At 36.5% G+C, this 25,928-nt stretch overlaps 1 protein-coding gene across 2 annotated transcripts in view; it reads left to right on the top strand.

Moving 5' to 3' along the window:
- PRKCB (protein kinase C beta) overlaps positions 1-25,928 on the top strand; it is a 677,822-nt gene that overhangs the window by 386,023 nt on the left and 265,871 nt on the right. For both annotated transcript variants that reach the window (XM_001363029.4, XM_001363115.4), the window contains exon 8: positions 13,412-13,508. In XM_001363029.4, coding sequence (XP_001363066.1) covers positions 13,412-13,508 — 97 coding nt within the window. The remainder of the gene's footprint in view (positions 1-13,411; positions 13,509-25,928) is intronic.

The following is a 25,928-nucleotide window of genomic DNA, read 5'->3' as shown; positions in this document are numbered from 1 at the left end:
CAATAGAGACCCAATATTACATGTAGTCTTTCTCTCTCGAATCCAGGGGTTAAAGTAAGGAAGAGGGAAAATTGAGCTTCTTTTAATTTTTTTTTAAAAATCTACAAATGTGTAAGAGGAACTTGCCCCTTAGTATAGTGGAAAGACCCTGGATTTGGAACTGAAAGACTTGCATTTAAATCCTGGTTCAATTTATTCACTAATGACTTTTGCCCAAATTCTTTATGCCTTTCTGAACCTTATTTTTCTCCCCAGTAAAATGGGGATAAAGAAACTTAGAACTGTTGAGAGGACCAACTGAGATGGGGAAGGAAGCACTTTGGAAATATAAGTTTTCTACAAACAATTAAATTCAACAAGACCTTACTATGCTTCGGTGGATTAAATGGTTAATTCAATTAAGCAGTTGTGATGTTCAAGCATTGTACTAGGTGCTGGGGAAGTAAAGGGATGAAATAAATAATCCTTACCTTCAAAGAGCTCATATTTAAACTGAAGGAGTGATGGTTTACATGGAGAAGAGAACACAAGATTGGAAGACAAGGAGAGTACAATGTCCTGGGAGAAGCAAGAGAACCTTCACCTAAAAGGTAGCGCCAGAGCTGAGTCCAGGAGAAAGTTAGGAATTCAAATCAGATAGAAAAGATAGTTGGTGCAGAGGATAGAGTCCTGGGCCTGGTGTCAGGAGACTCCTCTTCCTGAGTTCAGATCCTGCCTTAGACACTTGCTGTCTATGTGATCCTGGGCAAGTCATTTAACTCTGTTGGCCTCAGTTTCCTCATCTATAAAATGAGCTGGAGAAGGAAATGGCAAATCACTACAGTTTGTTTGCCAAGAAAAACCCAAATGGGATCACAAAGAGTGACACATGACTAAAAACCTTCTAAGCAACAACAACAACAACAAAAAAGCAGAGAAAGGAGCCCTTTTAGGCAAAGTAGTGGTGGTGGGGCACATTGGTACAAAGGTGCAAAGATGGAATTAAACTCAGAAATAGCTAGTATGCCAGTTAGTCTGCAATAGATCCTAGATACAATAGAGAACCATGAAGATTTTTTTTGAGCATAGAGGTTTTTGGAATGTGAACCCGATAGCTGTGTGGTCAATACATTTAGAGAAGAAAGAATTGGAGGTAGCGGGGGGCATTGAGCATGGATGTAGTGCCCCAGGTGAGAGGTGATGAGGGCCAGAACTAGGGCTGTTCATATGTGTACAGAAAGAGGGGAACATATTCTGTAAAAGAAACCAAAGGGAGAATCTATGTGATTGCCCTCCTCAAAAACTGGGAAATTGGGAAGCAGAATTTATTTAGGGAAATTGGGATGGGTTCCTTTTTAGGCATGTTGAACCTGGCACATAGAAGGCTCTTAATAAATGTTTATTGAGTGAATGAATGAGCTGTTGATAGAAGAGAATCAGCATGATTTAAGGAAACAGAACTGAACTTGAAGTCAAAAGACTAAAGTTCAAGTCCTACACTTAGCTATGACAGGGTGGACAGATAGTTTTCTACCTCTCTAATTCTATCTTTTCATCTGTAAAATGGGAGCAATAATCCTCGTACTGAAAACTCTGAATTGTTGAGAAAACTAAATGAGATCATAGATATAAAATACTTAGTAAAGTATTATTTGAACCTGTGTTACAATTGTTAGACAAGATGGTGTCCTGGAAAGGACATTTGCCTGAGAGTCAGAAGACTTGTTTCTAGCCTTGCCTCTGTCCTTTAGTGGCTGATAAGACAATAGCATCCAAATCATATGAAGTCTCTGAGTATCTGTGCAATGGGTACACTGGTGTCTATAATAGCTGTCAGGGTTGTGACCTAGTATTAGTATTTTATGGATGATCAAACCATAGGCCCATCATTCTTAGGGATGCCTTGAAGAGAGCAATTGATCAGCTCCCCAAAACACTGAACAGGTGGCATCCTTGTCATATTCTTTGTGCGGGAGTCCTCTAGCTTTACTCCCACATCCAAATCCCTTTCTCTCCTGCTAATTACACAGCGGGAGCCCATCAAATCCCCATTGGTGGCTGTTTAAGAGGTAGCTAAGGAGGGGAGTCAGTATGAATAATTCAGTTTGACACTGGCTCCTGGAGCCAGGGCCTCCAAGAAGTGTTGATTATGGGTTGCTTTCGGTCCCCTATGAGACTCTGCCTAAAGCCTACAATTACTGTCACTCGTCACCCTCCAGAAGATGAGCACAGTAGGTCTAAGAAGCCTCTCCTCAATAGGTCTTTTCATTTTCCTGACTGCTTTCTCAGCAGGATGTGTGCCATTTTAATTTCCCTCTTTGATGCTGAGGTCCCCCAAAGCCAGATTCTCCTCTAAGGACCATGAAATGAGGTTCACCTCCCTGGCAGATGGCACAGACCCCAACCTATCCCCACATGCTCCATCCTGCCACCTGAGCTCCTCTTTGATTATCGAAGAGAAAAAGGAGAATGCAGGATGCTCAGAAGGAAGGCTTGAAATGACATCTGTCTTCTCACTCTTCCCCAGCCTCAACAACAGTTCAGCCTGTTTACTGAAAGAAGATCTTAAGATATAACAACAGAGTGGAGTAGAAATAGCATTGCAATTTGTGGTCAGGAGACTGAGGTTCAAATCTCTCCTCTGTCTTTATGAGCTGTGTGACCTTAGATGAGTCATTCTATCTTGGGGGGATCCAGTTTCCTTTTCTGTAAAATGAGAGCCAGACTAGATGTTCCCTGACGTCCTATAAGATCCCATGATAACTTAGCCATTTGTGGCTCGCTTAGCCATCCGAATGTTGTTGGGCAAGAAGAGAAAAGAGACCAAGTATCACTTCCCTTCTCTTCACTTCCCACTTCTTTGATGAGAATTGGAGCCCAGGGACCTTGTGAACATAGCTGATGAGATATTTTTCGACCTTTTGGGCAGACCTGCTGTCTTCAAGATTGTGATAGATTCGTATGTAGGACTTAAGCCAGAGGGTTGGGTTTTGTGGCCCCAACAAGTTCAACAGGAAAACACATCAGATATGAAAACTGGAAAGGACTCTTGAACCGCAGAGTGCTAGAACTAGAAGAAACTTTGGAATATAAGATTTTCAAATGGAAGCCACCATAGAACACAGGGTGTTAGAACCAAAAAGAAGCTTGCCGATAATCTATATGGCACCAAAGAACATAGAGTGTTAGCGCAAAGAAGGTTATCTATAATCTACTGTACCACCCTAAATTTTAGGGGGTCAGAGGACTTGTGATTTGGGGCAGCTAAGGGGTGATGTGTATAGTGTGGTGAGCCTGGCCTCTATCTTCCCAAGTTCAAATCTGGCCTGAGACACTAGCTGTGTGACTATGGGCAAGTCATTTAACCTTATTTGCCTCAGTTTATCAGCTGTAAAGTGGTCTGCAGAAGGCAATGGCAAACTGCTGCACTATCTTCACCAAGAAAATTCCAAATGGGGTCATGGAGAGTCAAGCACAACTGAAAAATGATTGAAAAACCACAATGGTTTTTCACCCTCAAAAAGGACTTGTGATTTCACTGTATTAAGGACTCCCATGGAGAAAATGCTATCTCCCAGTACAGATCAGCAACTGCAATTTACCATCTTGAGATTTATCTGGGGGAAGAAGATTAAGTGATACAACCAGGTTCAAAGAGCCAGTGGGTATCAGATGTTTGTTGTTGAGTCTTTTCAGCCTTGTCTAATTCTCTGTGATCCTCTTTGGGGTTCTCTTGGCAAAGGTACTGGAATGATTTGCCATTTCCTTCTCCAGTTCATTTTACAGATGAGGAAACTGAGGTCAACATAGTTAAGTGACTTGTCCAGGGTCATATAGCTAGTAAGTGTCTAAAGCTAGATTTGAACTCAGGAAGACGAGTCTTCCTGACTGCATATCTGGCACTTTCCACTATGGTGCCACCTAGCCATCATCAGAGGTAAGACTTAAATGCAGATCTTTTTCACTGTAGAAGCCAGTTCTTTCTTCCTTTTGCCATCCAGTCTCACTGTTCTCATTTTAAAGTTGAGATAAATAAGAAACAGAAAAAATGATTGACTTGCCCAAGATTGGGCAGTAAGTCAGTGGCAGAAGTAGGAAAAGAGCCCGGTTTTCCTAGTCTGTGCTCTTGCTACTTTCTCTGCCCATTATAAACTATCTCTTCTAATTTCCTTGCTGTGTGACTTGGGTCAAACCATACAACCTCTGTAGGGCTCAAGTCCCTCTTCTGTAGATCAAGGGCTTATCTTAAATGATTTTCCAGGTCCCTTCTGACTGACTGTAGGAGTCCATCAATCTGCAGTTCTGTAGAGGAATTCTTTAACAAATGCTGCAAATCATGGCTTGACATTGTCTTTGTTGATTACCTAGACTTAAGAAAATGTTGGAGGAAATGTTAATAATTCAGACTAAACTTAAAAAGTATATCCAGTGCTTTTTTTTCTTCTGGTGAGCTGGTTATTAAACATTTGGCAGTGGTTGTAACCGTTCTTGATTGCCTCAGATGAGTCAGAGCTTTGTCAGTTTGAACATTTTCTCCATCCATGATAGTACAATAAACTATTTTACCCTAGTAGATGGTCTTCATGAGTGATTTTGGCAAAAAAAATTCTCTTCTGAAGAATGTTGCTGAAGTTTGCTAATTGGTTTTCAGATGATCGCTTCACACATTGGGGGATTCCCAGTTAGAGGCTTTCCAGCTTGGTAAGAAGACCCAAGTTTGTTCTTCAAAGGATTCTGAACCCAGAATCATCTCTTTGCTAAAACAAGGCATTGAAGGAAGATGAATGACTGAGTGAAAAAAAAAAACCATGTATTGAACACCTATTAAGTATAAGGCATTATGTTGGGCATTGAGGATACAAATTCAAAAGTAAGACAGCCCTTGTCCTCAAGGTATTTCCATTCTAACAGGAGGATAGCACCTATAGTGTTAGCCAAAAAGGGGACTCTTGGTCTGGGGAGTCACAGAGGTGAACAAAGCCATAGAGCAGTACATCCTCATTTCCTTTCAAGAAGCAAAGACAATGTTGATTGAATTCCTATTCCCAGAGCCAGAGATGGAAAGTATGTATGCCAAGTGGAGCCAGAGAAGATGGTAGAATGCTATGGTATATCCTGGTTTTCTGGTAAATGATTAGATAAGAATGTGAAGCACAGACTGTGACTGACTATGTATAGTAGGTTGGATGAGTATGGAATTGCCCATCTTTCATGACCACCCAGACCCAAAGCAGAGTTCCAAAACTGAGTGAATTCTTTCCCCTAGGGAGAGGTTTGGGAGGAATGATGTCTAAAGGTTCATCTCCCATGTCATTGTTGATGGTAGGGTTGATCAGAGTGATAGAACAGATGACAAGATACATGGATAGGCTGTGCCTTCCTGGTAGATACCAAGATGGACTTATAAAAGGAACTAGTAATATCCTTAGTGGAGGATAATAATATATCCATGACAGATTCTTAAATGAAAATTGACTCAGGGACAACTGGGTTCAGATCTTGCATATTTTGTCTGTTATAGGAAAATCACTAAACCTTTCAGGACCTTAAAGGGCAATTCTTACTCAGAGGTGTCAAACATTCAGCACTAGCCCACAAGGGGCCAGCAAAACTTTCAAGTTTGTTCCAAACCAGATTAAAATATAATTGGGAGATATTTAACAAAATAAATGCAAATACAATACAACATAGATAATGTTAACATGTGGTTTTCTAAGTTAATTTGGGTCTCCCAGGCATCTATTTCTATTCTAGTCTGAGTCATAAAGCAATGAAATCACAAGTCTAGACAAAAGCCAAAACAAATCCATTAAGGAATAAAAAAGAAAGTAGCAAACTGGGAATTAAGTGACTTGTAAGTTTTTGTTCTATCTTTGCCCCCAACTGGCTGTGTGCTCTTGAACAAATCTGTCTCTCTCTCTCTGGTCTCAATTTCATTATCTCTGAAATAAGTAAAATATACAAAATGGTCTTAAGTCCCTTTACAATTCTGATCATCTCTTTTCTAAGGATCTTTGCAGACCTAATATTTTAGCATCTGTGATCTGTTATGTGACTCAAATATTGTAATTGTGGTCAGTTATATAATGGTTACACTTTTATTTGGTGCTGAATAGAATGGCTTTGTTGTATTCAACTTTTTGTGATTCTTTTTGGAGTTTTCTTGGCAAAGATACTGGAGTGGTTTTCTATTTTCTTGTCTACCTCATTTTACTGATGAGACAATAGAGGCAGACAGGGCTAAACCACTTGTTCAAAGTCACAACTATTAAGTGTCTGAGGTCAGATTTGAACCAAAGTCTTCCTGTTTTCTGCCCAGGCACTCTATCCACTATCCCACCTGGCTGCCCCAAATAGAATGGTAATATATGTGTAAATATTTCTTGAGCAGAACTTAAATTTTCTCTTTCTCACCAAGCTACTCCCTGCCTTCCATCTCTCCCCAATGCCCTTGCATATTCTTTTCTTCCTTTATCATCTACCTCCCACTGCTAGCTCTGACTGGTTTCTTTCAAAGGAGAAAAAAATTGTAAAACTCTTATTTGAGTGCTAAAAAATTGGAATAAAAGGTATGATTACTTTGCAAGGAAATCTGGTAATTTTTAATGTTATTTTTTAAGATGTTGCAAGAGGAAAGCCAAATTATTTTCCTTGTCACCGGATTTTCCTGGAATAAAGCAAAGGGAAATGGTCTGATGGTTTTTGTATCTAAACATCTGCAGTAAAAGAGGGAAAGTGACTCAGAGGAAAAGTCTATCCATTGCTAGGCACAGTGGAATAATGTTTTGTTGCTTCAGTGTAGATATCTGTTCTTTAGATAAAGACCAACTCAAAAAAAAATGTTCACTCCTTATCTCTGCACAGAAACAGGTCATAAATTGAACTGGAGCTTAACTGGAGGTCAGATACAATACTTGGCTCTGAATATTTTCTTGATTTAACTCAATTGGTAATTTAAGCATTTTTCTCCAATATCTATACAACCTATTACCGGATTTATGATCTTCTGACCTACAAAAATGTAGACCAATGGAACTTTAAATTTTTGTACTCCTGTGAAGAAACAGGATGCTGATAGGAAATGAGATGAATTAGTTTTCATCCCACCTGGGAGAGTCTTCTTTTTCCTCAGCTCCACAGCTTAGATCACCCCTTAAACTCTTGTGGGGAATCTTCTATATCTTTCTCTGGCCACCAGTCATTGTCTGGACTTTTTCATCTCCCTACCCTTACTCTTTTTCTCTTTATCATTTATCTCTTTATCTTCATCTCACCTGGATATGGAAGTTGGATTTCTCAAAAGCCTTTTTTTAAATTTTTAAGCCCTAAACAGAACCACAGAGTAGATAATTTTCAAAATATAGAATAATGGATCATCTTAAAATAATTCTTAAATTAAATTAATTCTTAAATTAAATTAAAATAAATCTAAAATTAAATAAATCTTAAAATAATATCTTTCCTAGGCTTAGGGCCATTCTATATTTCTGGGCTAAGTCAACCTTGCCACTTAAGCCAACCTCTATCACAAGGGGAAAAAACTCTTCAGCTCTTCACATCCTTCTCTAAACCAAATTTACAGATTTCTCTTTCCTTTCATCCTTCTCTTTCCTTGACATCATTCCTCCAACAATCATTAGACTACCACATTTCTAAATTTCATTTATGTTTTTTGTTCCTTTGTCTATTTTGCTCCTCACAAATTTAAAATTCCTTCCAGATAGTCATATCTTAGCTATACATATATATCATTCCCCATGATCCACAGTACTAAGAATTAAAGAAAGGGAAAGAAAAAACTTGTTTTAAGCAACATATTATATAAACTTCTGTATTTAACAGAGAATAAATTTGTTATTGTTTCAGTAATTTTTTTTCATTCATGTCTGATTCTTCATGTCTTCATTTGGAGTTTTATTGACAAAGATACTAAAGTGGTTTGCCATTCCTTTTTCTAGATTATTTTTGCAGATGAGAAAATAGAGGCAAATAGGGTTAAGTGACTTCCTTAGAATCACACAGCTGGTCAGATTTGATTTCATTTTTTTAATTTTTAAAATTTTATTTAATTAGATGATTTAGAATAATTTTCTATGGCTACAAGACTTATGTTTCTTCCCTCCCCTTCTCCCACCCCCCTCCATATATGACGCACAATTCTGTTGGGTTTAACATGTGCCATCGATGAAGACCCATTTCCTTATTATTAGTATTTGCACTACGGTGATCTTTTAGAGTCCACTTTCCAGGTCATAGCTCCACTGACCCATGTGATCAAGTGGTGTTTTTCTTCTGTGTCTCAGTTCTTCCTCTGGATGTGGATAGCGTTCTTTCTCATATGTCCCTCCAAATAGTTCTGGATCAATGCATTGCTGCTAGTAGAGAAGTCCATTACATTGGAATTTACCACAGTGTACCAGTCTCTGTGTACAATGTTCTCCTGGTTTTGCTCCTTTCACTCTGCATCAATTCCTGGAGGTATTTCCAGTTCACATAGAAATCATCATTCCTTTGAGCACAATAGTATTCCATCACCAACATATACCACAATTTGTTCAGCCATTCTCCAATTGAAGGGCATCCCTTCATTTTCCAATTTTTTGCTACCACAAACAGTGCAGCTATGAATATTCTTGTACAAGTCTTTTTCCTTATTATCCCTTTGGGGTACAAACCCAGCAGTGCTGTGACTGGATCAAAAGGTAGGCAGTCTTTTAGTGCCCTTTGGGCATAGTTCCAAATTGCCCTCCAGAATGATTGGATCAATTCACAACTCTACCAGCAATGCATTAATGTCCCAACTTTGCCACATCCCCTCCAGTATTCAATACTTTCCATTGCTGTCATGTTAGCCAATCTGCTGGGTGTGAGGTGGTACCTCAGAGTTGTTTTGATTTGCATCTCTCTGATTATAAGAGATTTAGAACACTTTTTCATGTGCTATTAATAGTTTTTATTTCTTTATCTGAAAATTGCCTATTCATGTCCCTTGCCCATTTATCAACTGGGGAATGGCTTGATTTTTTGAACAATTGATTTAGTTCCTTATAAATTTGAGTGATTAGACCTTTGTCAGATATTTTTGTTATAAAGATTTTTTCCCAATTTGCTACTTCTCTTCTAATTTTGACTGCATTGATTTTCTTTGTACAGAAACTTTATAATTTAATGTAATCAAAATTATCTATTTTGCATTTTGTATTTTTTTTTCTAATTCCTGCTTGGTTTTAAAATCTTTCCTTTCCCAAAGTTCTGACAAGTATACTATTTTGTGTTCATCTAATTTACTTGTTGTTTCCTTATTTATGTTCCAGTCATTCACCCATTCTGAGTTTATCTTGGTGGATGGTGTCAGATTTGATTTCAGAAAGATGAGTCTTCTTGACTCCAGGCTGGGACACTATCCACTTACCTAGTTGCCATAGAGCAGTGACCTTTTAGAGATTGAGTGTCCAACCCTCATACCACATGTGGTATGCACCTTACCCTACCCCCTTACCCTAGACAGGGGATGGTGGAAGTGAACCCATTGGACTATTGGGCAGAGGGGCAAAGGACAGATGATGTGAGAAATGTCCTCATCTACATGTGGAGATGGGGAAGGGAGCAGCCCCCTATGGCATGCTCTGGCACATATGCCTTAGGTTCACCAACATGGCCCTCGAAGATAAATTAGGGAGTGATTTTTATGTGAAGAAAAATTCACTTTACAAATAAATTCTTTTCAATAGCCAGCTCCTCCAATTTAAGAGAGAAATTGACATATTTTTAAAAAGATTTGTTCTCCACTTTTCACCAACACATTTATTATATATAGTGAGAACCAGTTTTCTACAGGTAAATAAGTTTGTTTATGTATGAGCTGATAGATAGAGCCAACATATTGGCTCTATATAAAGCAAAAGTAGCAGCACATTCCTAGTCTGTCAAGTGAAACACTTTGACAGTGGACATGTTCCCCAAGTGAATCGAGAATAGAATGTGGCCATGGACAAAATTACTTTCTCTATGCTTCAGGTCCCTCATCTATAAAAAGGGGATAATAATACTTGTTCTGCCTACCTCCCAGGGTTGCTTTTAGGAAAGTACTTTGAAATGTATAGAAATTTGGAATGAAGATAGATGATGGTGATTATGATGAATCCTATTGTGAATGAATTCAATTTCAATACCTTGAACTTTTTCCTGATCTTGCTACTATTGCTACTACCCCTGGCTCATGATGTGGCTTCTAGTAGATGTGATTTTTAGATATTTATTCATCAGGTTGGTTCAGCCTTACTCAGGTACCCTGTCTTGGATTATTATTGCTGTAGCAAACCAATGTGCTGGTCTGACCAACTCCTGAGTGGTTATGTCTTGGGATTATTCTGCTCAGTCGTATATTTAGGAGGCAGAGGTGGCAGGATCAGAGGAGAAAAAGCAAGGGAGAGAAAGAGGGTTGATCTCAATACTGACATTTTGGGGCATGGAGAAAGGAAGAGGGAGAAAATGACTAGGAAACAGATAAGGAGATGAAAAGAGTTGATTCTAATTTGAACAAGAGGAGTGGAGAGGAGAGAGGCATAAGAGGGAGGAGAAAGGAAAATATGGACAGAGGGAAATAGGGTGCAAGGGAGACAAAGAACACATTTATTTCAACTCAGATTCTATGATTGATAAAGGGACAATAAGAAGGAAAAAAATGAAAAATATATATTGAGGAGGATGGAAGGCATCTCCTTATAGGATCCATGCTGAAAACCTGGGATTTTGTCAGATTTCTCATGGTCAGTTTTCTATTTACTTCATAAAATTTTTAAGAGATTTCATTATCTGTTGTTCTTTTGTCTTCAGTAATGTCCAACTCTTTTTGACCCCATTTGGGGTTTTCTGGGCAAAGACACTGGGATGATTTGGCATTTTCTCCTCTAGCTCATTCTACAGATGAAGAAACTAAGGCTAAGAGAGTTAAGGGACTTGTCCATGATCACACAGCTAGTCAGTGCCTAAGGCCAAATTTGAACTCAGATCTTCTTGACTCCATGCTCAGCAGTCTATCAATTATGCCACCTACCTGCTTTGTTAATCACTTAACATTCCTGAAAAGACAACTGTCTCTTTTAATTGATTTGCCCCATCTTCCTGAATCTAGAAATAAATGAGATGTTTAGCTTTTTTTTCTCCCTAAGCCCAGCTTGTCTACCAAGTAAACTCGTATGACTCAATCTTTTTCTCTCTTCATTATATGTCAACAAAACATTTGGATAAAAAGTACAAAACTGAATCTGCCATAAGGATGTTTGAGCTACCCAGGGCTGCACATCTGGATGCTTTACCCTCCAGGAGGTTCCGTTTCATGACAGGATTAACTGGAACTGTCAGTTATCCAGATTGTGACCTTCATGATGCCAAACTTCCAGATGCTTTTGCATTGCTGGTGATTTAGAATAGTGTAGAAAAAGGAGAAAAAAACGTATATGAAAGATTGACTAGATTGAAAAAAATCTTCCCTGGATGTCATTTTAAAAATGCTCTCTAATAAATGTATATTGAATTGAGTTGAAATATTATCTTATCCTATCCTGTGCTATGCTATGCTATACTGTGCTGTTCTATCCTATTCTATCCCTCGCTATTCCACAAATCCTCATCACACTCCTTCCAGATCTCAACTCCCAAAGCACTAGCAGAATGTATGGTATGCCAATACTTCATATCGCTGATCCCATTGGTCAATGGCACTGTAATAGATCATCTTGGAACTCTCATACCTTTGGAGATCATAGGCCCCCACATATTATACAAGACTCCTGAATGCCAATTCTCCCTCTCCATTTTTTTGGCCATTCCGTCTTTATTTCATATATTAAGATCTATTTCTCTAGCCAAGAATGGGAACTCAATGCCCTGAAATTCAGTCTTTTACCACTTTGTTTGCTAATTCCATAATTATTTCTTCTTCCCAATCTGGAATTGAATGTAATTGCTGAAACATTATCTATTGTGTTGAATGAAATAATCTATCTAAAGTGCTTTGCAAATCTTAAAGCACTATATGCAAGTCTATAATTTTCATTCAGATCTTTTGGTAACTACATATTTCTATCTATTGTGCCCAAATGCCACCAAGAAATATCCTTTAAGGTTCTTATAATCTCTCGATAGGTGGCTTTCTGTTTCTATCAAGGCAACTGCCACATTGTAGGTACTTTGTCCTAATTTCCCTTCTTAGGAAGGTACACCCATGTTTGATCTGTTACAAAGAAGTGTCTCGAATGCCAGTTCACATGGACCCCAAATATTTGTGGTCACCTGGCAGAAACTCTGGTGGAAGACCAGGGTACAGCCATATCAGTTTACTTGCATGGAGAGGCAGTCAATCTTATAAGGCATCCTATATAATCACTCTTTGCTCTTCACATAGCTGTTCCTTTAACCTGTGAACAATCAATGAGATAAAACAAAGAGGAAGAGAAGATAGATACATGATGCCCATTGGGTCTGTGAGACTCAGACCATCACAGATTAATGGATGAGTGCTATATACAATATGCAATTAGTCAGACTAAAGAAAGTCTTACAATTACAAATTTACCCAACAGAAAACTGACCCTTGGCCATTGAGGAAGTACCAGATATAGTTACAGCATCCAAGATTCCCAGGCAGAGGGAAAATATAATGGCATGCATCATTCTTTCCGGATACTTCCCCAGGGGTTAATATCATAGGGGAGATATCAAGAGATGTATCTACTTAAAAATCTCCCCCATAACTTTACTGTGCCTCAGAGACTCTCTTGAATCAAAGACATTCTGTGAAATCAATTAAAATAGCTCCGTGGCTTCACAGAAATGTCTATTTTGCAACTCTGTTAAATTCCTGATTTCATGTTATTCTAATGTGTATTTAATGGTAGTCCACAACAGCTCTGAGCAGCTGGGTACTACTCTTTGTTATAATGCTGACAACTCATAGCTCTTAAATTCTCTCTCTAGTCAAGATGCTTGCATTACTAGTTGTTAAATGATCCTGAGCAATCTTCATCAGGTTTCTTATTCATGGTGTAACATACATATCACAAGGTTCCGAGAAAAGCTCTTTGTGAAGTATAAAGTCTCATTCCAATGAGAGTTATTATAACTAGTTTCATGGTCTTGGATCATTCACTTCACTTTCGTGAATCTCATATCTCTAATCTGTAAAATGGGGGTTCAGTTTTACTAACAGCATTGTTTAGAGGAAAGAATTTTATAAACATTAAAATGCTTCATAAACATAAGTTAAGTTTTTTCTGTGAGCTAAGTTTCTTTTTTAAGTTAGGAAGTACCTAGGAAAAGTTCACCAAAATCAAATTAAATACATGTTGATTTTTGAAGAAAATGTAAATATTATTTTAAACCATCAGCCCTGATAATAGTCATTTTATTTACTCTGATTCTGTCTCTATAGGTTTAAATTACTAAGTCAGGAAGAAGGAGAGTATTTTAATGTTCCAGTTCCTCCTGAAGGAGAAGAAGGCAATGAAGAGCTCCGGCAAAAATTTGAAGTGAGTTGTTTGTTTTTTCTGGTATATGTAGAGTTGCATCTATATAATATGTGAAGATTTTAACGTTTATAGTGTATCAGCATTTGTGAACCTTTTAGAGATTGCATGCCCAAACTGCACCTTTAAGCTGCCTGTGAGCTCCCTGCATTACCCCAGACATTGGAGGGAGGAGGTGCTCGCATTGGCTGCTGGACAGAGGGGCAAGGAATGTGAAAAATGTCCTCAGGCATGGCAGAGACGGGGGCAGAGCAGCCCTCTCCAGCATGCCAGGGCACACGTGCCACGGCCTCACCAACACAGGTTTATATAGTTTTGTTGGAATTTCTCTAATGATATTGATATATTAGTATTTCCTCTAGTGACAAACCAAATCAGCATCTAGGTGTCATAGAGGACAGCATTTTCGTCATGGAGTCAAGAAGGACCTGAGCTCTCATTTGGTCTCAGCAATTTATTAGATGTATGGTCCTTAACCTCTGTCCATCTCAGTTTCTTTATCTATGAGATTTGAATAAAACCATTAATATATCCCAAGATTGTGATGATAAACTGAGAAAATACATGCAATTAAAACATCAAAATGCTGGCTTTTTGGCATTACATAAGATTCTGAACTAATGACTTCCTTGCATTAGGATGGTCTTTGTAAGGTCATAGATATAGAACCAGAAGAGGCATTAAGGTCATAGGAACATGGTTTTTGAGGTGAAAGAGGCCCCAAAGGCCACCTACTCCAACAGTTCATTTCGTAAATAAGGAAACTGAGTTAACTGAGAGGTTAAATGATTTGCCCAAGGTCACACAAGTAATAAGTGGCAGAAGTGGGAAAAAACCCTTTCAGGCTAGCTGACTCCTAAACGAGCTTTTCCCCCCATCACACTGTACTGTCCCCACTGTATGGAGAAGCCTGAATGGATAGGATTTTAAGGAGAAAAGAAAGGCATAATTTTCTGGGAAATCGGAAAATCCTTACTCCTACAGTAATGGAAAGCACACAAACTATCAGATAGTATCTTTCAGTAATGTATGATTGACAAGCAACAAAAATTACTCCCATAGTAATTAGCTATCTTGCAAATACAACGGATATTCCAGAAGAGAAATTATGAAAACATATATGTGTAAGAAGCAAGTTTAGCCACATAGCTGACACCCATGAACACAACAGACCTGAAAAAACCAGCAGCAGGCATAACCTTATGGCAATCTCATTTTGGCCCCTTGCCTCTCCTAACACAAGGCAGGTTTGAAAAAAATATATTGTAAGTCTGACAAATATCAAGCAAAATGAACATTTCATTATGTAAAGAACATAAAAAGATTTCTGTGAATCTCTGAGCTACTGTGTTTTAAAGTATATTATGCTTAACAAAACAAATGACTCTGCTTCTCTCTGTCTCCTTCTGAACTTTCTGTTCTCTGTGATTTTGTTACATTTTTCACTGATCCTCTTTTTCAAGGCATGGATTTTGGATTGTTTTGGTTTTTTCCAGGAATCTTTAGTCTTTTATAATTAAGGACCAGAGAGATCATTTGACCCATTGAAGCTCTTGCCAGTAGTGTTGGGATTCTGGCCCTAGTTGTCCATTTGTGTAAGATAGTGTGTTTCCATTTGAACCTGCCCATTCAGAGGAGGTCCAAGAGGGAAAGATTCCTTGGGTAGTTGGACCAAGCCTCTCCACAGGTAACAGAAAATAGCTAGAGAACTAACCTTTGGCTATTAATAATCTTGTATTAGGCTATGTGAGATCTCCTCAAGGTTTAGCTGTGAGATGCCATTTATATTTATTTTGGGCCCATAGCACCCTGGGAAGCAGTTCCCTGCAATACCACGCAACAGCAGAGCTGAAGATAATTATGGGAAAAAACTAACAAGGATCAATTTGAAAGTGTTATACAGCATGTAGAAATCAATATGTATCTACAATATACTGTCCAATGATGGTTGCGTTTGATTGTATTAATGCAATGATGGGTCTGATGTATATGTGGCGAGTTCACATCATTCTGACCTATAATCATAGACACCTTAACCTAAGCCACATAGCTATCTTGTAAATATGGGTGCATCACCATAAAAAACAAGAGGGTATGGATGGACCCAAGATGAAGATTTCATGGGAAATTGGAAGGGAAATGGTCATGGAAAATTTAAGGGATAGAATTGGATTGAATCAATTGTGACATAGAAAATTTTCTGCTAAGGCAACTAATGGTAGAGTGGATTGAGTGCTAGACCTGGAGTCAGGGAGACCTGAATTCAAATTTAAACTTCAGATATTTGCTAGTTATTTCAACCTGGACAAATTATTTAACCTCTGTTGGCCTGAATTTTTTTCAATTTCATTCAGTTAGACAAGACAATAAAAAATTCACAATATAAACAGAAATAAACAAGGATATTGCATTATGCCACATAAACAGCAAATCAATATTAACATTAATCTTGTATGCATCAAATGCCATCACATCTAAATTTATAAAGAAAAAAATTAACTGAATTGTAAGACGATATATATAGTAGTACAGTAATAGTAGTATGCTTTAATATTCCTCTCTTGGTGTTCAATAAATTTGTAAGAGCTAAACAAAATTGAAAAATGTATGCTTGAACAAATTTCTGGAGAAATTAAAGCCAAAACATTTATGAATCTTTTGTATTAAATGACTAAAGATTATACATATTCCTCATGGAACTTGCAATCTAATTGAACATGTATTGGAGCACAGTGGTATTATAATTAAATGTCAAAGAGTAGCACCTAATTACTTAAAGACTGTAATAGAATAAAAGTAATAGGGGGCAGGTAACTGGTTTAGCAGATTGAGAGTCAGGCCTAGAGATTTGAGGTCCTGGGTTCAAATGTGTCCTCAGATACTTCCTAGCTGTCTGACCCTAGACAAATCATTTAACCCATATTGCCTAGCTCTTAGTGTTCTTCAGCCTTAGAACCAATACATAATATTGATTCTAAGACAGAAATAAGGGTTTTTTAAAAAATAATTTAGGAATTTTTTTTTGGACTTCCTCTATTGAAGGAGGGATGTCAACATAACCCAATGAGACCTTAATAATGAAATCCCAAATAATGTGAAGGCTCAAGGAGCAAAGTCTAGAAACAATGAACACAAAGAACCTTTCCTCTAACTATACCAACATCTCCTATGTATGTCCTCTTCCCAATTAGAATGTGCATTCTTTGAGGGAAGGCACAATTTTTGCATTTCTTTGTATCCTCAGTGCTTATCAAGATAGCTGGTAAATAGTAAACATTTAACAAGGCTTATTTACAGACTGGGTAATTATGTGAAAGACATTGACTGACAAATGAACAACATTTTGGAGTTGCAGTTAAAGTAGTCTTCAGTGCTAAGATTATCCATAGATTTGGTATTCGTAACATTTTTTTATTTAGAGAATGTGATTAAGTTGTGACTTGATTTAGTAGTAAGAGTTAGCCCAGTTATTAGTTGATTGAATAACTGAGTAAGACACTTATTAATATATGCTTTATATGAGTAGTAAGGTAATCATTTATGGTCATAAAAGACACCTGTAAACATATAGACCTGTAGAAGTGAATCTTCCCTGCTTTTGTAATTGAGATAACTGTGTAAAAGGCTATAGAACCTAAAATCACCACAGATAATTGGCAGATTGTCCACTGAGGACACAGACATTGCACCATCATCACCCTGAGCACACCCTCCTTGAACCCTCTCAAAAGGAACAGTACATGGAATGTTAGCTCCTAAACATAGGGCCCTTGTTATTGGAGAGGGCAGTAAACAAATCTGTAAATTCCTCTTTTTTTGACTATAAAGACCCATCACAACTGATGCTCAGGATCTCAGACATGGCTGAGGATGATTTGGTTGCTTTCATATTAAAGTCAATTTGCTCAAAAGCTTGTTCTGAAGCTTGTTCTTAAATGGAACTGAGAATTTGGACTCCAGGTTCCAGTGGACCTTCCAGAGGAACCACCCAGAATCACTGAACCCTTTCTCTGGAGGGACCCCCACACCTGAACCTCGGCCTCACCAAAGATCCTAACTGTGCTGAGCACAGGTAAGCCTCTGCTAAGAGGGAAACCTGAGACATCTTCCCTTTGAGCCCCAGAAGTTCTGATAGCTTTTAGAGTTCTCCCTCCCAGGACTGATTTGGCCAGCTTTAAACATCCCTCAAGTTGAGAGGGGGCTTGGCCATGCCACTCACCCCCTACTCTTGGCTCTGAGTAGTTTCTTTTATGTGAAAAAAAATGGATGGAGTAATTTAGGAAGAAACTCACCAAAACCTTTCTCTCATGTATAGACTTATTGTTTGTATGTCTGTTTTCATATACTTAGTGGAGAGTTTAGAATATATTGTCTCTATTGCTCTAAAGGGACCTGTTCATAAAAGGAAAGAATAAATTCATTTATGTATGTCTATTAGTTATATATGAATTATCTTTGCTGATTCATAAGAAAATTGGGTCTCAGTTGACAGAATCATTAGAAACTAAATTTAAGGATTTCGAATTTAGCTTATATATACATGATATTATTAAGTTGTTGATTAGAACTATAGATTTATTGAACTAAGCAGGAAAAATCACTTTTGAAAACTAAAAATATAAAGCTTTTAATCATTTTGCTCAAGTGGTCTAAAGTATTTTAGGTGTAATTAGTAGATAAAGCATGTGTGCTGTGATGAGATAAAACAAGCAAGACTTGCTAGAGTTGAGAAATTTTTTGTTGAGAGGCTCGCAATTACAAAATGGGAAGGGGAAAGTCTGTCCCACTTGAGGCTCCATTAGGCCAACTGCTTGAAATAGGAGGGAAGGGAAAACTGCCTGCCTATCTATAGATGATAAAAGCTAAAATCATCAAATCAAGTGAGAATTGGTCAAAGACCAGGAGAAACTCTTCATGTAAGGTATCTTGGCTGCAGTATGGGTCTCTAAACAATGATATCTTATGAGAACTTGGAAGGACCCTTGAAACACCATACCCTGGACAAATGAAATGCTGGTAATTTGGGGCAGAATTATTGAAATCTACTCACCCTGGAAAATAAGACCCAGTTAGCACAGAAAACCCCAAAGAAGCAGATAGAAGAGAAAACCTTAATGGTATCATATCTTTTTCCTCTTCCTCTAGAGTACTCTAAACAATTTAGATGAGGAAACATCTGGGCTTTTCCTTTGAGAGAAAAGATAGTCCACCATGACACAGGGGAGATATTATCAATATTCATGACTCATTTAGCAACTCTGATCTTGCTAGTTGGAGAAAAGATATTCCAAAATTCGATGAGGATACCACTACCATCATTAATCAGTTTCAGGGAATCTTTAATGGGTTTAATCCCATTTGGAGAGCTGTTACTGAGTTGTTAAACACACTTTTCTCTCCTGAAGAAAAGAATACTGTTATTGAAGCAACCAGTAGGCTGGTGATAGCAGGAAGGCCCCAGGAACAGAATGCTCAGCAAAATTGGCCAACTCAGAACCTCTATTAGGATCCAAACTGTCCTCAGATTATGATAGGCTTGCATAAAATAGAAGAGCACTTGTCAGATTAATAGAGCCCTGTGCCATTAGACCATATAACTTTAGTAGATTTCAGGAAATTATTTAGGAAGGTGAGGAAATCCCCAACTCATTTTTTTGATCACCTATGTAAGATTGCAAAGAGGTTTTTCAGTATTATATCCTATCAACCCTTGGGATGCATGAAACATGAATAGAGCCATTGTTAACCAGTTCTCTCCTCAGATTAGAGAATTCTTTCAGAATAGGTTTTCTGACTGGCATGAGAAAAATATCAAGGAACTGAAGTCCATTGCCCTGTAGGATGAAGGTTAATTCAGAAAAGAACACTATCTTTATGATGGTCCCGGGCTAAATGCCCCCAAACAGATAGGAATAAATCTTTTGATTGTTATTATTGTTGTGGGAGAATGGGGCATATGGTCATAGACTATCTGAAGAAATGTAGAGATCAGAGAGACCCTAGAAACCAGAATAAAGGGTGAGGATCTGAGCAAAGAGAATTCAATGTGTGGTTCTAGGAATATACATCACAGAAGTCCATAGTATGAAGGCATCTGGAGTAGGTAAAGTTTCATTAGGGGGAGGATGAGTTTATTTGCTCTGATTCTGATGTTCTTGTAGCACCTTCAATACCTATCTTTATCTCCTCCAACACAAATAATCCTTAAATTTCTCTTTAAAATGGTGATTCCTTATATGACTGCTACTGGTGCTCCTATGCCTGTTTTAACTAGCTTGCTGAAATCTTCTGATATTGTAATAGGGGCCCAATCTATTACTGGAGCTACTGGGAAACCTCAGCTTTTAGATATTTTGTCCATCAAACATGTCACTCTGTGACCATTGTCAGTAGACCACTCTTTTCTACCCACATCTAATGGGTTTGTTAATACTGTGGGAAGAGATCTGTTAGGTGAGCTAAATGCTACTATTACTTGCTTTCACAATGGTTCTTTGCCTCTGTTTCCCAGAGGAGTCTCTTTCAATCTTCCCTTCGATTTTGGCCTGTGATAATAAATTGTCTTTTACTTTAAATTTTTATGATTTAATATGAAGTATTTAGGACTCCAACTGGAGTTGTGAGCTGAATTTTAACTCTGCTTGGATAAAGTCACTTTGAAATGGATTGATATTATTAGGCTAAAGTAAGTTTCATTTGAGATCATTTAGAAAGTCATGAAATTTTATCTAATAGTATATAGCACATTTCTGAACCAATAATTCACTATGTAAAAACTACTGTATATTATATTCCTGTACAACTCTGGAATTTAGTATTTGTGCTCATGCCTCTCCATCATTTCCTATGATAGTCACCCTTACTATCTGCACACTAACTTTGTACATGTGTCCAAGTCTGAATAATATCAATATTAAGTTTCCATTTATTTATCCTATCTAAGGATAGACTAAGAGAAAATTGCATATTTAAACATTAAAATCTATGAAGTATTTATTTAGATATATTTTAGAATATGTGTGCTTGTAGTTAATTTTGCCTCCAACAAATTGTATTAAGTATATGAAAACTTTATTTTTTGTACTTATTTTTAAAAATTTATTTATTTAATAGAATTTTCCCCCAAGCATCTTAGTTCCTCTCTCCCCTCCCCACACCAAAAAGTATTATCTGAAAAAAGAAATGTATATATAGTTGTGTCTTTCATATTTCTGTATTTCAGTACATCCTCTGGAGGTGGGCATTCACAAATTTTTCTTCAAATATTAATTCTATAATTGTGTATCATGGTATTGCTAGGTCTAAGGGTATACACTATTTTAGAACTCTTTGAATTTAATCCAAATTGCTCTCCAAAATGGTTGGGTCAGTTCACAGTTCTATCAACAATTTATTAGTGTCCTTATTTTTTCATACCCCTCCAACATTTGTCATCTTGCCCTTTTATCATTTTAGCCAATCCCATAGGTGTGCGAAGATATCTTAGAATTGTTTTGATTTGTATTTCTCTGATCAGTAGTGATTTAGGATATTTTTCATATATTTATAGCTTTGATTTCTTCATTCAAAAACTGTTTGTCAATACCTTTTGCCCATTTATCAACTGGGATATGGCTCTTATTCTTAACAATTTGTCAAAAGTTCTTTATGCATTTTAGATATAAGACCTCTACTTAAGTGAAAATTTTTGTCCAATTTTCTTCATTCCTTCTTGACTACACTAGTTTTATTTGTATAAACTTTCAATTGAATAAAATCAGAATTATCCATTTAAATCTCACAATTCCCTCCATCTCTTGTTTACTCATAAATTTCTGTCCTATCCATAAATCTGATAGGTACTGTGTTCCCTGTTCTTCTACTTTGCTTATAATATCTTCTTTTATGTATAAGTCATCTATACATTTTGATCTTAGTGAATGGTATAAGATATTGGTCTATCCTTAGTCTCTACTCTCCAATTGTCCTAGCAATTTCTACCAAATATTAAGTGCTTATCCCCAAAACATGGATCTATACTATTGTTAAATATAAGATTACTATATTACTCTTTGTTGCATGTCTGTTCTTTTCAATTGATCTACCTTTCTGTTTCTTAGCAAGTACCAGATAGTTTTGATAATTACTGCTTTATAATACAGTTTTAAATCTGGTACTGCTACATCTTTACATTTTTTTCATTAATTCATTTAATATCTTGATATTTTATTCTTTCAAATGAATTGTGTTGTTATTTTTTTCTAGCTCAATATATGTATATATATTGTAATTTGTAGGTATTGTAAATTGTATGGTAATTTAATTGGAATGGCATTGAATAAGAAGATTGGTTAGGTAGAATTCTATTGGCTCTGCCAACCCAGGAATAATGACTATTTCTCCAGTTATTTAAATCTGACTTTATTTTTGAAAAAAAGTTTTTTTATAATTATGTTTGTGTAATTCCTAGGTTTATTTTGACAAGTATGCTCACAGTTTTTTATTCTGTCTGTGGTTATTTTAAATAGGATATCTCTTTCTATCTCCTCTGGCCAGGACATTGTGAGTTATCTATAAAAATGCTAATGAGGGAGCAGATAGGTGGTTCAGTGGATCAAGAGCCAGGCCTAGAGGTGGGAGCTCCTAGGTTCAAGTCTGGCATCAGACACTTCCTTGTTGTGTGACCCTGGACAAGTCATTTAACCCCCATTGCCTAGCCCTTGCTAAGCTCTTTTGCCTTAGGACCAATACATAAGTATTGATTCTAAGACAGAAGATAATTTATTAAAATTAATAAATAAAATAAAAATGCTAATAATTTATATGGGTTATTGTATGTTCTTTTATTTTACCAAAAATTGATGATCATTTCATCTAACTTTTTAGTTGAATCTCTAGGGTTTTCCATATATACTATCATTTTTTTACATTTTTTTTTCATTACCTGAGTTTTATTACCTATCTGCCCACTCTGGTTCCTTTATTTTCTTTTTCTTTTTTGACTACCATAGCTAGCATTTCTAATACAATATTAAATAATATTGGTGATAATGAACATCTTTAACTCATGATCCTATTGGGAAGGCTTTTGGCTTATTATTGTGATAATATATTAAAATAAAACCATATTAAAAACTTTTAAAATCTTGTGATTTTTATTCTTCTGCATTTATTTCTGTTAATATTTTTTGTTTTATTTATGTCATAAATTCAGATTTAACTTAGTTTTAATTAAAAAATCTCTTTTAAAAATATAAAATAATATTACAAACAATACTTGCTGATTACTTTAGGTAAATGCTTCATATTATTTTAAGATAAAATCCATTTATACATATGCTTTCTTGTGTTTTCAGTAAGAATGAGTATTGTATTTTGTCAATAGCTTTTTATGCATCTTTTGATATAATTATATATGAATTTTGTTACTCTTGTTATTGATATAATAAGTTATTTTGATAGTTTTCCTAATATTCAACCATCCCTGCATTCCTAGAATAAATCTTCGGTGTTCCCAATGTATAATATTTGTGGTATATTGCTGAAATCTCCTAGGTGGTATTTTATTTAGGATTTTTATATCCAAGTGCATTAATGAAATTATTCTATAATTTTCTTTTTCTGTTTTTGCTTTTCCTGGTTTAGGTGCCAGCACGAAAATCATTTCGTGAAAGGAGTTTGGTAAGACTCCTTCTTTAACTATTATTTCAAATAATTAATATCAGAATTAGTTGATCTTTAAATTTTTGGTAGAACTCACTAATAAATCCATCCGGTGCTGGTGCTTTCTAAAAAGGGAAGTTCATTTATGGCCTATTCAATTTCTTTTTCTAAAATGGCTTATTTAGATAATCGGTTTCCTCCTCTGAAAGTTGGCACATAATTGAGCAAAATAACTCCTATTAATTGCTTTAATTTTGTCTTCATTGGTGGTATATTCATTGTTTTCATCTTTAATGCTAGTGACTTGATTTTCTTCTCTCTATTTAAAATCATATTAATCAATGGTTAATCTACTTTGGTGATTTTTTCATAAAACCAACTCCTGGTGTTATTTGTTAATTCAGTGATTTTCTTACATCCAATTTTATTGATCTTACCTTTGATTTTTAGTATTTCTAATTTGGTATTTATTGGTATTTTTGATTTTTCCTTTTTTTCCTAGTTTTATTTTTTATTTATATTTATTTATTTTATATTTAAAAATTGCATTCCCCGTTCATTGAGCTGTTCTTGTTAAGATTAAAATTCTCTAGAGAGTGTATATTAATTTATAATTATTTGTTAAATAGTAAAAGTGGGTTGGGGAGAAAAAAGGCACATGATCCATGGCCTGTCTCCTAACTAACTTGAACTTGTCACTCACCTCATCTCTCCATTCACTAGTAAAGAGACTTCACTCTGCCCCACCAGGAAAGAAATGCCCACACTACTTCCTAGGAAAGAGAAGGCTAACTTCTCTGATCCAGAATTTATATTCCTGATGACATCATTTTTCCTGGGTCTCCCTGGTTGGACAGACTTGAACTCAATCTGTGTCAGAGGCCAGTCTTTCAGACACCAGGAGCCACACGAGACAAGCAGGAAGCATCTTTCAGGATGCCAGGAATGCACAAGGTGTACTTCTTATACAGAGAAGCCTCAGGTCTTGTTCTTAACCTAATCAAAGTGTAGAGGTGAGACTAAAACAGATTTTCAAAAATATCCTTTTTAAAAGGAAAGAAGGGTACAGATTTGTGTTAAATTCACATAATCCTTCCTCTGAGTCTTTGGAAGACATGTTAGTCTTCCCAATGAATTGTTACATATGTAACATCTAAACATTTTAGGATTGTCTCACCAGGATGCATAAGAGCACAAAGACATTATGTATTTCATGGAGTGCCTAACTACCTTTAGATATTTCTTAACCATATTAACAATAATTGATAGATGCATTGGCAAGGAGCCATTAAGAAGCATTCCCATTTTTTGGCACAAAGATTTTACAATCAAGATAAAGTAATGGCTCATGGAAAGGATAGAAGTGGATGTAGGGCCCAACTCCCCTCAGTTCAAGTTATTATATCTAAAGGCTTACTCAGAGACTCCTGATGTTGTGTCTGATTTTGATGACATCTTCTATTGCTATCATCTTTTTAGTCCATCTGGAATCATGATGGTCCTCATAGCATTTTCTCCAGGAGATTCTGGTCCATGTTATTAGCAATCTTCCCCTAAAATTCTTTTAAAAAGTTCTTATTCTATGGACCTTTAGGATAACTTCACAATTCTCCCTCTGGAGGATGAGATACTGCCCAGGATCTAATCCTACATTCATAACCTGATGATAACATAAAATTATGTTCCAACACCATAAATATTCTTTTATAACACCAATAGACTTGGTATAGGGATGTATGGTTAGGCTACTCATTTAAGAATGCATTTAATAACTCTCCCAAAAATTATGAATCACCTTTCCCAAAAATAAGAGGAAAAAATATAAATAGATAAAAATAATAACAAGTCCCTGATACATATTTAAGGCTTAGTTGAGGTAGCTTATATTCTACAAGCATTTAGGTCATGTGCAACAATATTGCACCAAATCAAGTTGCCATTCCATAGTAAAAAGAGAGGGACAAAGTTATGACAAAAAGGAGAATGTGATTCTCTAGTTTGATTTCTACTCTATACAAGAGTCATAGGGATAACAAACTGGGGTTCAAGATAAATAAGGATGTTCTCATGTGTGAACTTTAAAAATTACTCCACCCTACTTAGACATACTTTAGGGGAAGATAAAGTTGTAATCTCCTGATTGAACAATGAAGGTACTTAGTTCTCACCTTATAGTGAAGCTAGAACTTTAAACTAAGTCTATTTTTAGACCTTAATACAAAAAGATTTTAAGTACCTATAAAGGTTAAATTAATCACAAAAAGGTCAAGTAACTAACAAAAGGTGAACTTAAAAAAGTGTTAAGTAACTCAAAAATCTAATCAAAGAAGGTGAGAACTAAAGCATGGGTAATCCTGGAGAAAAGAGTCTGCTGTGATTGGTAGACACGAAAATTTAGGGGAGGTGATACAAGAGAAAAGATCTTTAAAAAGAGGTCTATATGAGCAGCCTGGGAGTTCAGTTCAGTTCAGGGGTGGAACTCGGCCTGGAGGAGCTCCCTCAGACAGTTTCATTGAGACAATCTCGTGGTGACTTGGGTAAGACTGACGTCCTTTTCCCTTGGGCTCAGGGAGGCTACTTTGGCCAAGGCCTTTAACTCCTGCCTGGCTCAGCCTGAGCCAGAGCAATTTAAATTAACTCTTTCCTCTTTCTCTCTCTCTCTTCTCCTTAATTTCTCTCTCTATATTAATTAAAATCACCATAATTTCCAGCTGACTTGGGTATTTTATTATTTGGGATTTTCCCTGGTGACCAAATTAAGTAGATTTTAAGTCACAACTA

The sequence above is a fragment of the Monodelphis domestica genome, chromosome 7, assembly GCF_027887165.1.
Source record: "Monodelphis domestica isolate mMonDom1 chromosome 7, mMonDom1.pri, whole genome shotgun sequence".
Classification (NCBI taxonomy): domain Eukaryota; kingdom Metazoa; phylum Chordata; class Mammalia; order Didelphimorphia; family Didelphidae; genus Monodelphis; species Monodelphis domestica.
The sequence above is the reverse complement of the archived record's forward strand: the minus strand, read 5'-3'. Positions and strand labels throughout refer to the sequence as shown.